Source organism: Choloepus didactylus, chromosome 3 (assembly GCF_015220235.1).
Source record: "Choloepus didactylus isolate mChoDid1 chromosome 3, mChoDid1.pri, whole genome shotgun sequence".
Classification (NCBI taxonomy): domain Eukaryota; kingdom Metazoa; phylum Chordata; class Mammalia; order Pilosa; family Megalonychidae; genus Choloepus; species Choloepus didactylus.
This window is the reverse complement of record NC_051309.1, coordinates 189,838,416-189,851,737: the sequence shown is the minus strand read 5'-3', so window position 1 is coordinate 189,851,737 and position 13,322 is coordinate 189,838,416. Positions and strand designations below refer to the sequence as shown.

At 37.0% G+C, this 13,322-nt stretch overlaps 1 protein-coding gene across 1 annotated transcript; it reads left to right on the top strand.

Moving 5' to 3' along the window:
- Window positions 1–5,702: 5,702 nt before the first annotated feature.
- On the top strand, window positions 5,703–7,907 carry LOC119530597 (disintegrin and metalloproteinase domain-containing protein 29-like). The gene has a single exon (XM_037831518.1). The coding sequence runs from the start codon at window positions 5,718–5,720 to the stop codon at window positions 7,905–7,907; it is 2,190 nt and encodes a 729-aa protein (XP_037687446.1). The 5' UTR covers window positions 5,703–5,717.
- The last annotated feature ends 5,415 nt before the right edge of the window (window positions 7,908–13,322 follow it).

Sequence of the window (13,322 nt, the reverse complement as noted above, 5' to 3'; positions counted from 1 at the left end):
CATGAACATGATTTTTCTCTCCATTTATTTAGGTCCTCATTTATTTTTTCATCCACATTTTGTAAATTTTGTCATACAGTTATAGGAACATATTTTGTTAAAATTTTACCTACAAATTTTATTTGCAGCAATTTAATACGGTGTGTTTAATTTTAAATTCCTGAGTTCATTGTTTGTATATGGAAAAGAAATTAATTTCTTTGTTTTTTTTTGACCTTGTATCTTCTTTCCTTCCTGAATCACTTTTTATTTACAAGTTTTTTATGGGGGGGGAGGAGGCAAGATTTACTTTGGGTTTTCTATGTAGACAGGGCTAGAACTTTTGGTATTCTTTCAATAAGAACACGGAGAACAGACTTCCTAGACTCATTCCAATCTTAGAGGAAAGGGTTCAATGTCTCATAATTAAGTATGATGTTAGCTGTAGATTTGTTTTGTAGCTTATCTTTAAGAGATTGGAGAAGTTCCCATCTATTCTGGGGTGTTGATAGTTTTGTTTTTGTTTTTGCTTTATTAACCATGAATGGATATTGGATTTTTTCAAATGCTTTTCTGTGTTAATTGTCATGAATATATACCTATTGTTCTTTAGCCTGTTGATATGCTAGATTACAATGACTGATTTTCAAATGTTGATGCAGCCTTGCATAACTGGATAAATTCCATTTAGTTGTGGTATATAATTGTTTTTGTGCATCATTTAGAATTGTTATATCTAAATTTGTAAGAAATAGTAGCCATAGTTTTCAATTTTTGTGCTATATTTATATGCCTATTTTTAGTAGCAGGCTAACACTGATCTTGTAAAATGAGTTGTGACGTGTTCACTCCTTGGCTATATTCTAAATATGGCTGTTAATTCTTTAAATGTTTGGTAAAATTCTTCAGTAAAACATAACTGGATCTGAAAATTTTTTTGTGAGTGAATTTAAGTGAAAAAATTCTGTTTCTTTCCTGGTTATAGGTCCATTCAGGTTATCAATTTCATCTGGCTGAATTTTCAGACTTTGTGGATTCCTTAACATTAGTTCATTTCTTTTAAGTTGTCAAATTATTTAATATAAAGTCATCATAATATTTTCTTATTCTTCTAAGGGTTGTGGGATATATTTCTTGGCTTAAAGTGTTAATTTCTGTCTTCATTTTTATATTTTTTGGTGTTGCTACAGGTTTATCAATTGTCTTGATTTTAAGAACCAGCTTTTTTTTCCCCTAATTGTCTCCATTTTCCTGTTTTGCTGTCATTGATTTCTTCTTCTATCTTTATTATTTTCTTACTTCCACTTACTTTTCTTTATTTTGATCTTTTTTTTCCTAGCACTTTAAGTTTCTTGAGATAGGAATTTAGATTATTTATGTGAGTTTTTTTTTTCTTTTCCAATATAAGCAGTTAGTATTATTGTCTGTTAGCACTGCTTTAGCTCACTGACAAATTGTGATATGTTGTGTTTTCAATTGTATGCAGAGATCAAATACATATTTATACATACACACATATATATTTCCTTTAAGGATTCCACTTTGTCCATGGAATATGAAAAAGTGTGTTAATTTCAACAATTACAAAGATTTTCCTGATGCCTTTCTGATAAGGCTCTTTAATTCACTCCATTAAGATCAAAGAGCATATTCTGTATGATTTCAATTCTTTTGAATTAACTGTGGTTTGTTTTATAAGCCAAGATATGGTCACTTTGGTGAATATTCCAAGGCATTGGAAAAAAATCCATACTTTGCTGTTGTTGGGTGGAATGTTCTATAAATATCAAATAGATCTTGTTAGTTAATATTGTTCAGTTCTTCTATATCCTTGATGATTTTTGACTAGCATTCTGTAACTTACTGTGACATTCTTAACTTTTATTAGATTTGTCTATTTTTTAAAATTTATATTCTGTTACCACATATAGAACCTAATATTTCTCCTTTTAACCACATTCAGATCCATATTTCAGTGCTGTTAATTAGGTTCACAATGTTGTGGTACCATCACCACTATCCATTACCAAAATATTTTCATTGTTCCAAATAGGAACCCTGTACAATTTAAGCCTTAACTTCCCATTCCCTATCTCCATCCCATCATCTGACAACCTATATTCTAGACTCTGACTCAACAAGTGTTTTATGATCTTGCTGCTATGCGATAAATGAAGTGGGCAGACTCCTGAAGCTCTCCCTTTTGATGCTTATTTGTTCAAGTAAATTCTATCTTTTTGGTTGACTGAATATTTGTGGTTGTATATATCTTGCTTTTTCCCCGCAAATTTTGTTTACTCTGAAATCTAATTTAACTCATATTTATATATTCATTACTGCCTTTTATATTAAAGTTTCCATGATATTTTATAGTCCATCCCTTACTTGCAACCTAGCTATATCATTATGTTTGGAAGTGAGTTATTTGAGTATAGCATAGGATACAGTGGGTCATTTTTTTATCCACTGTGCCAATATATAACTTTTTAATTGGTACCAATAGACCACTTAGATAAAGAAATTATTTTTATATTAGGGCTTCAGTATATCATCTTATTTTGTTTTAAATTTTGTTCATTCCTCTTGTTTATCTTGCAATCCACTAAGTTGCTAAAACATTTTAGAATTTCATTTTGATTGAGTCATGGTTTTTATTATATCCTTTGTACAATTTAGTCATTGTTCTAATTCCTACAATATGTACATAAATTATCACAGCCTACTGGTGTCAGTGATATATCAGCTTGAGTGAAGTACTAAAACTTTATTTCCTTTAGGTCCATGCTACTTTCTGAAGTTATAAATAAAATTGTTTTAATTATTTCCTCTAATACATTGAGATGTGTGATACAGTTATAATTTTTGCCTTCAACCTTATGCATGATTCAAGAAACTCATGAAATAAAAGATATTTTATTTACTAATTTTACCCATTTTATTGTTCCTCTTTCCTCTCAGAAGATCCCAAGCTTCTCGTTACCATTTTCTTTCTGTTTCTGCAGCTCCCTTTACTAATCTTATGGGCAACAAATCCGTTCATTCTATGCTGTCTATGAACATCATTGTTTCCTCATTACTCCTGGAAGTGATACCAGATAGAGGTTGCCCAATTGTCAGTTCTTGTCTTATTTTATAGTTGAAAAAATATGTGTCACATTTTTGGGGGCCTCCCTGGTTTCAGATGAGAAAACACACTCATTGGAGTTGGTGTTCCTCTGTGGGAATTATATTGTTTCTGTCAGTTTTTTAAGAGTTTTTTCTTTCTATAAAGTTTAGCTATGATGTGTACTGGTACAGAATTTTCCAGATTTCTTCTATACAAGATTCTCTCAGCTACTTTAATCTGTAAGTTTGTTTTACAACAAATTTGGAAATGTTTCAGTCATTTTATGTTCAATGTTTTTTGAAGACCTACACACTTTTTCCACTTCTTCTGTGACTCTGGTGATACAATGGTCAATCTTTTGTAAATCCCAAGATCTCTGAGTCTCTGTTCATTTTTGTAGTCTATTTTCACTCTATTGTTTAGCTTAAATAAATTTTAATGTTCCTCTTAAAGTCCACTTGATTCTGTCCTCTGTCATCTCCACTCTACTATTGAGCCCATGCAGTAAGGTTTTACTTTGTGTTCTTTTATTTTTCTACTTTACATTTCAATTTTGTTCTTTTGTATATATTTTATTGCATTGATGAAATTTCAATATTTTATGTCATAAGAAAAACAGTAATTGTTGAAGTAGTTTTATGGTGGATGCTTTAAAATCCTTGTCAGATAATTAAAACATCTGATTCATATCAGTATTGTTGTCAGGTGATTGTCATTTCTCATTCAAATCATGGTTTTCCTGGTTCTTAGTTCAACAAGTGGTTTTCAATTTTTGGACACTTTGTTCTTGTGAATACGTGACTCAAGAAACTGCCTGTGAGACTTCTGATCCTATTTAAATCTTCTATTCTAGCAGGCAGTCACCATTATGTTTATAATCTGTTCTAGCTTGCTTCTGTGAACTATATTCCAATGAAAGTTGAGTTTTAGAGGTCTTTCAATGTCTTTTGGGTCTGCCTTTTTCTTCCTGGTCTGATGGAACCACAGCTCAATTCTGCAGATGTACCCTGTGCAGGTAGAATGTGTTTCTCTGGGTGATGTGCTGTCATTGGCCCACTTTCATGTCTGGAGAGAGCAGGGGCAGAAGACAATGTGTTTGGGTTTTGCATGTTACTCAGTGCAGAACTTGGAGATGCCAGGTTTTACTGATGCTATTACTGTGCCTCATTTAGCCTGAGTTCCTCTGACCTGGTTGTGGAGTATGGGGTGGGTTGGCTTCTTGGGACTTCACAGCTATTTCTGAAAGCAAAGTTCTAGCTAGTGACCTGTTCTTGTAGTGAGGGTTAATTTGGCTCATCTGGCTTTGTTGGTGCCAAAGTGGGCAAATTGGATGATCCCCATTGTACTGGTTGTAGAGTGTTTACTGGGTCAACTTGCCAAGTCTGTGAAGCTGCCACTTGGGTGAATCAGGACACTGGTGCTCTCAGGTGTAGTCCAGGGGATTGGGCTCCTCAGTGGGTCTTTTTGAGCTTCCACCTTCTTTGTCATTTGACCAGTGAACAAGCATTTTGTTGAGTTGTTTTTCCCTATGCCTGTTGGTGGTTCTGGGTTACATGCCTCTCCAGTGTCCTGTCTGGGATATATAGGAAAAATAAATTGAAAACCAGTTCTCAAGTCCTGAAAACTTTAGCCAGTCTATTGATTAATTTCCAGGATATTTAGATGTATATACAAAAGGGGAAGGAACAAGGAAAATATCACCTTGTTCTAAAGCCAGAAATAGATACACATTTGAATGTTTTTTAAGAATGTAATCATTTACAAAATCTTTTTGAGTAATACCCATATATCTCCAAAATACAATCACCACTAAGTTTATATAATTTACTCTGTTAAGAATAAAGGCTGGCATATAACAGATGCTAATATTTGTGAAAAACACAGATGATGCTCTAGACTATCTTCCTTTCTGACAAGGCTAGTGAAAAACTTAAGGTAGAGAAAAGACATCTAAAAATATTTATGCTACAGGGAGGCATATGGAAAGGACAATAATAGTGAATAATTCAAAGCATATGAGACTATTTTTCTTAATATGTCTTATGTAATGTCATAATTTATTATTTGACATTGAACACAAGAGCTTTTAATACTTAGGCCATTTCATATGTGTAAATTGGGACTCTCCTGACAACCCAAGTGATAGAGACATTTACATCCTAAGACACTTGTCTTTTAAATACTTATTCTAGAAATGTCAATACATATTCATATATTTAGAGAACAATATAATGAATCCATATATGCACATCATTCAGATTCAATAATTATCAACTTAGAGCCAAACTCCATTCTTCCAAACACTACTGATTGCCACTCTGCCCCATCAATATTTAAGAGTGGATCTCAGGTAGTTCCTTAAATTGTATCTTCGTCCAAACACTAATCACTTTTATCCCACTCCTTACTCATTCTCCCCCAACAGGACCTCTCAAAAACACTCCTATCAAAAAACTGCTTTTTATTTTATTTATAGTGCTGCAACTCTGATGGTCCAACTCTGCCAGAAGACAGATCTTTAAAGTTTAGCACAGAACACTCACCAGCCCTCAGGGAGGAGCCAGTCCAGGTGTGACTCCTAGCTCTGCCTTCCCCTCCTCTGGACCAATGGCTCCATAATTGTGGCTCCATAATGACTGTGAGTGAAGCCCTGTTGCACTTGAGGATCGCTCTCCTGCTGCACTGGCTGGGGGTGTTCCTGTCCTTTTCTGGACACACTCAGGCTGAACACTCCCAGTATCACAGCCCCCCAGAAGTGGTGATTCCCTTGAGGGTCACTGGCAGAGGCAGAGGCACAAAGGCTCCGGGCTGGCTCTCCTACAGCCTGCACTTTGGGGGCAAGAGACACATTGTCCACATGAAGGTCAAGAAACTTTTGCTGGCCAGACACCTCCCAGTGTTCACCTACACAGACCAGGGTGCCCTTCTCGAGGACCAGCCCTTTGTCCAGAACGACTGCTACTATCATGGTTATGTGGAGGGGGACCCCGAATCCCTGGTTGCCCTTAGTACCTGTTTTGGGGGCTTTCGAGGAATGCTGCAGATAAATGACATTATTTATGAAATTCAGCCCATGATGTTTTCTGCCACATTTGAGCATCTGGTGTATAAGATGGACAGTGAGGAGACACATTTCCTAAATATGAAATTTGGCTTTATGCAAGAGGAAACAGGACACAAATTAGAATTCCAAGAGATCAGTAATTCCACTCTGAAGCAAAGCTCCTATGAGGGCTGGTGGATCCATGAGTGGTTTCTTGAATTGGCAGTAGTGGTGGATCATACTCTATACCTTCATTTTAAACAGAACGTCTCTAAGGTGCAGGAGGATGTATATAATGTTGTCAATGTAGTGGATTCCATTTATGATGTGTTGGGTGTTAATGTAATATTGTTTGGTATTGAGATCTGGACAAAATCTAACTTCATTGTAGTAGATGACAGAAAGACCGTTCTAGAGGAATTTATCAAATGGAAAGAAAAAAACTTTTCTCACCGGGTACATCATGATGCTATACAACTTTACATAAATAAGGCTTTAAGACAATTACCTGGTGTATCCTTCTTTGGAGGAATTTGTCACCCATTGCTTAACTGTGCAGTGGTTACTTTAGTAGCGCAAACTTTGAACACTTTTGGAAGTAGTGCAGCCCATCACCTTGGTCATATTTTAGGTATGAGTCATGATGAACATCCATGTACATGTGGGAAAAAAGCTTGTGTAATGAATGGCCAAAACCTGCCATCAACTAAATTTAGCAACTGCAGCTATGGTGACTTTTGGTATGTTGCTCACAGTCGAGGAAAATGTTTGCACTACACTCCACAGACAGGGGAAATCTTCATTCTGAAACGTTGTGGGAATGGTATTGTTGAAGGAGAAGAAGAATGTGACTGTGGACCCTTAAAAAATTGTGATAAAGATCCCTGTTGTCTGCCAAACTGCAGGCTGAGTTCTGGGTCACTTTGTGCTTTTGGACTTTGTTGCAAAAACTGCCAGTTCTTGCCATCAGGGGAAGTTTGTAGAGAACAGGTCAATGAATGTGATCTTCCAGAATGGTGCAATGGAACATCCCATAAGTGTCCAGATGATGTATATGTGCAGAATGGAAATCCCTGTAGTGACACTGCCCATTGCTATGAAAAGAGATGTAATAGCCACAATAAACAGTGTAAGGAGATTTTTGGCAAAGAGGCCAAGAGTGCAAATAAAAATTGCTACCAAAAAATCAACACCCAAGGTGACCGTTTTGGTAACTGTGGAACAAATGGCAGCCACTATATAAAATGCAATACTTCTGATATCCTGTGTGGGAGAGTTCAGTGTGAGAATGTGAAACTAATTCCCTTTTTGCAAGAGCATTCTACTGTGCTTCAGACTAACTTCAATAGTTTCACCTGCTGGGGTACTGATTATCATTTTGGAATGACCACACCTGATATCGGTGATGTGAGAGATGGCACAGAATGTGGCCCAGATGTTATCTGCATCCACAGGAAGTGTGTCAGTATGTCTTTATTGAAAAGTGATTGCTCACCTGAAACCTGCAACAATAGGGGTGTCTGCAACAGTAAACATCAATGTCATTGCAATGATAAGTGGGCCCCACCCTACTGCCTGGAAAAAGGAAATGGAGGTAGCATTGACAGTGGGCCAGCTCCCATAAAAAAGAAAGATAAAAAGAGTTACTTTGCAATACTGTGGCTTATTCCTTTGACTGTTTTAGCTTTATGCTATTTCTTTTTGCTTTTTGTATTTTGGAAAAGAATACAGCATAAGAGAAAACCACAACAAAATCTGAAGCAACCTGAGAAAACTTGAGCATCAGTGCCATTTCCAAGAGAGAGCAAAGCTCATATTCATACTGAGAAACAGCCAACATCAGTGCCAATCCCATCATAGCATACAGTTCATACTCAATCTGGGAGTATGCCAACATCATCTTCAATTTCAAGAAATGTATCCAAACATCAGTAAAATTTCTCATGCATTAAATTTGGTCTCCTGGCAGTTCAAATGTTAGGGCATATCTCAAGAGACTTTTGACAGAAAAACTCAGGGGTCTATTCTCTGTCAGAATCATAAGCTTTAGTGATTAAAAAAGGTAATTCATAGCATTCCTGAAATTGGTCTCTTAAATAACCTAAAAGGCATGGCTAATGAGTGTGTACTAGGTTTTTTGTTTAATTTTTCCCCAATACCATCCTATTTTTAATACCTTGAAAAGCTGACATTCATTTGCTATCCCTTAAGTAAAAAATTCTTATATTTGTACATTTAATCACAATCATTGATCACTCAGTTGTACCATCCCAGTCTTTATCTTCAATCTTTCCTTCTGATGTCCACATGCCCCTAACCTTCATCTTTCAACCATACTCACAGTCATCTTTGTTCAGTGTACTTACAATATTGTGCTACCATCATGCAGCGTTGTACTATCCATTTCTGGGTCTATACAATCAATCCTGTTGAATATTCTGTACTCCATCAGTATCAAATGCCCAATCTTAACCCTTTTTCTGTCTACTGGTATCTTCATTTCTACACTTCTCTCCAAACCTCTCTCTGCTCTCCAAACCTCTCTGCTCTCTTTTCCCCTCTCTAAAGAAACACTCCCTTTAGTATTTCTTATAGAGGAAGCCTCCTATTCATGAACTCTCTCAGTGTCTGTTTATCTGTAAATATTTTAAACTATACCTTATTTTTGAAGGACAGTTTTGCTGAATATAGGATTCTGGGTTGGCAGTTTTTCTCTTTCAGTATCTTGAATATATCATACCACTGACTTATAGCCCCCATGGTTTCTACTGAGAAATCCACACTTAGTCTTATTGAGCTTCCCTTGTATGTGATGGATTGCTTTTCATTTGCTGCTTTCAGAATTCTCTTGGTTTTGGACATTTGACAATCTGATTGGTAAGCGTATTGGAGTAGGTCTACTTGGATCAATTCTGTTGGGGTATGCTGTGCTTCTTGGACATCTGATTTTATGACTTTCATAAGATTTAGGAGATTTTTATTGATTATTTCCTCTATTATTCTTTCTATCCCTTTTCCCTTCTCTTCTCCTTCTGGGACACCTATAACACATAAATTCATGCGCTTTATGTTGTCATTCAGTTCCCTGAGCCCCTGCTCATATTTTTCCATTCTTTTCCTTATCTGTTCTTCTGTATGTAGGATTTCCAATGTTACGCCCTCTAGTTTGGTAATCCTTTCTTCTGCCTCTCCAAGTCTGCTGTTGTATGTCTCCATTGTGTTTTTCTTCTCTTCTATTCTGCCTTTCATTCACATAAGTTTTGTCATTTGTTTTCTCAAGCTTACAAATTCTTCTTTATGGTCATCCAGTGTCTTCTTTAGAGCTTTCATCTCTTTTCTCACATTTTCTTTCAACTTGTTGATTTGATTTAGAAGATTTGTTAGAACACCTTTAATTAGTTGTTTCAACTCTTGAATCTCAGTTGAGGTGTTAGTTTTTTTTCCTTTGGGCCATATCTTCATGTTTCCTGGTGTGGTTCATGATTTTTTTGCTGTCTAGGCATCTTATTTTCCTGATTAGTTTATTCTGGATGTTGTTTTCTCTCTTTTGCCTTGGGTTTTCTGTTGGTTTTCTTTGATCTCTATATTTCTTTCTTTCTCTCACTGGCCAGTTGTCAGTATTCTTTTGCACTTTCTGGACTGTCCAACCAGATGGCACTGTTCAGTAACTTAATCATCCTCAGAGGCTGTTTTGCCTCAAAGTACAGGCTGCATTTATACAGGTGAGCTGAAACTGCACAATTCTTATGCCCTCACTCTGCAGGCCAAAACTCTGGCTCAATGTGGGTATTCTAGTTTGCTAACACTGCCAGGATGCAAAACACCAGAAATGGGTTGGCTTTTATAAAAGGGGGTTTATTTGTTTACACAGTTACAGTCTGAAGGCCATAAAGTGTCCAAGGTAACACATCAACAATCGGCTACCTTCACTGGAGGTGGCCGATGGCATCTGGAAAACTTCTGTTAGCAGGGAAGGCACATGGCTGGAGTCTGCTCCAGAGTTCTGGTTTCATAGTAGCTTTCTCCCAGGACATTCCTCTCTAGGCTGCAGTTCCTCAGAAATATCACTATTAGTTGCTCTTGGGGCATTTTTTGTCTTTTAGCTTCTCTGGAAGAAAAGTCTGTTTTCAATGGCTGTCTTCAAACTGTCTCTAATCTGCAGCTACTCTCTCAGCTTCTGTGCATTCTTCAAAATGTCCCTCTTGGCTGTAGCAAGCTTGCTCCTTCAGTCTGAGCTTATATAGTGCTCTAGTAAACTAATCAAGGCCCATGCTGAATGGATGGGGCCACAACTCCATGGAAATTATCCAATCAGAGTTATCACCCATAGTTGGGTGGTGCATATCACCATGGAAACACTCAAAGAATTACAATCTAATCAACACTAAAACATCTGCCCACACAAGACTGCATCAAAGATAATGGTGTTTTGGGGGACATAATACATCCAAACCAGCAGAGTGGTGCCACACCTGTGGCAGAGCACTCCCTCAGCTGACCTAGTAGTCCAGCCATTCCCAAGGCAAGAAACTGACCACTGGCTGCTGTTTCCCTCAAGGGTGGGGGAATGTTTCCAGAACCAGAGCTGGAAACACAGTCTTTGTCCATGTTTTCTCAGTCTCTTTGTCCCTCACTGACCTGGGCCTTGAAATGCCCTCCCCTGTCCCCCAGGTCTTCAAACAGTGGGGTTATGTCTCACTGCTGTGAGAGATTTTTAAATCTGTGTCCCTGGTGGGAGTGTTTCCATCTGCTGATTCTGTGCCTTTCCCACACTGAGCCCGAGTGAGGGGGAGGGGAAAAGACTGGTTGGTCTAGGAGGGTAGATTCTTACCTGATATTTCTTCTATTTCTTCAATTTAGCACCTGCAGTGTCATTCTCCAGTCAATATCCTCCTCCAGAGTTTCAAACAATTCAAACTTGTCCTTTTTTCATTGAATCTCTAGAGAGGAGTTTTCAGCAGCTGTTTATGTCACCATGTTGATGACATCACTGTACTAGATTTTGGACTGCTGTTTCTCAGTTTCAAAACCTTCTTCCTTTTGTCCTCTTCTTTGTAATGCCTATATCATGAATGGGAATGTAGAAGCCACATTTCTGCTTTGCCAGCCCCCTTCCTTAAAGTTTCTGTTAATGGATCACTAGAAGGAGAATGGAAACCTTGAGTCACTGCTTGGTTACTGTTTATGCCAGTGTTGCCTCAATAATAGCTTTCTTCATGGCAGTAATATTTGTTTTCAGTCTCTACCATTTTTTATAATCACTCCCTGGGTCAACCTTGTGTCAGCCTCAGAGACACCAGCACAGCTGGCCAGTTACTTATTCTGAGTCTGAATCCCAATATTCCAAGTTTGAAGCATCAACTTAGTAGTACCTACTGCTCAGAGTTATGAGTTCCAGAGCCATTGGGGCTGGACCTGCTGTATTCCAAATTCAAATAATCTCAACCTCTTATCTTTTCTCTCCAGCCTCATGAGAGAAAACTCTCATCTCTAAGTTATTACCTCATGGTTAGTTACCAGTTCATAGTATTACTTGTTTTGGTATGTTTTTTGATTTTTGCTTATGTGGCTTCTCTTTTCCAAACTGAACCCTAACTGATACAGTATTAATATTGATATAATGCAGAAAGCAGGAGTCAGGAGGCATCAAAAGTTTCTTTGAGTTTTCACTACCACTGACCTTTACCATCTGGGGAAGTTTACTTATATTTGGTGACACTTTTCTTCAAAATATAAAGATTAAATGATAACAACACCTGTCTCTCATCTTCTGGGTTCCTTGGTTATAAAAGATTTAAAGAAGACATTTTCAATTAAGTAGAATGTAGTAAGTATTGGCACATCAGTGATTTCCCTGGGGGTGGGGAGGTCTAGAAAATATACTGTTTTCTTTTTTTTTAAATTATATGTACGATACCAGAGAACTGTGAAATCAATGAAGACTAGATGACCTAAAAATAATAGGGAAGGGAAAATAATTCTGAATTTTCATCCATTTTCCCCTGGAGAACTTGATAATTCTAGATATAAATTAAAGATCAAGCTTGGTCCATAAAGTTAGAGGGATTCTGTTGAGTAAAGTAAAATCTGAAACCTTTAATGCCTCAACAAGATATGATTGATAAATTAGAAGTTTGGCAGCACCAAATTCAAAATCAAAATTTCCTAATCATATTTGCTGAGTTAAGGTCCTCTGTGCAAGCTGGGGAACAAGGTTCAAACCTGTAAAATAAGAATCATCTACAATCCTTTCGTACATATGAAGCAAAGACCTAGTGGAAGGAACTTGCCTCAATCACACATGTTGTCTCCCCTTTAAGACACCTGCCTAATCCTGAAGTTGCAGGAAGCAGGAGGCTGTTAGGTTGTGAAATTCTGAGTGACAGAATTTAATGGCACATGATATCTCAGACCTGAGGAAATGAAGTCTCTTGAGTTCTCAATAAAAAGTCCAGGATGGCCATGGCAGAGCAATATAATAGGAATTAGACTATCTGATTAAAATGACAATCATTTCTGACATATCTAAATCCTTTTCAGTCCCTCAGCCTATCTTCCTAACAAAGGAAAGATGGAAACCTCTCAAGTGGAGGTTAAATACCACCTTGAGCTCCTACTGTTCTATCATGCCTAATGTCTAGCATCCAACAAAAAGTTACCAGATAAGATGCATGGCAAGAACTACGGCCAATAATAAAGAGAAAAGAAGAAAGTGAAAGAGAAACTAGAATCTGTCTCAGAGATGATACAAATATGCACAAAAACAAAAATTCACTATGATTAATATTTTAAAGAAAATGAATAAAATACGTGGAAGAATAGAATTTCACCACAAAATTGGAATCTTTAGAAATGTCAAATGTATATTCTGGAACTGAAAAATACAATATCTGAATTTAAGTCTTCAATGGCCAGTGTGAATTGCTAAGTTCACATAACAGAATACTGGATTAGTTAACTGGAAGAAAACAGTCCACCCCCCATGAAGTAGACAGACAAAAATACATTTTAAAAAGATAACAGTGTAAGTGATATATGGAACATACTGAAAGGGCCTAAGATCCCTATAATTGGAGATCAATTTGAGGAGGAGAGAGAGAATTGAATACAAGTAACATTCAAAGGTATGATGGCTGTGATTCCTCCAAACTGAGGAAATATATCATTCTTCTGCTTCAATAAGCTCAGTAGACT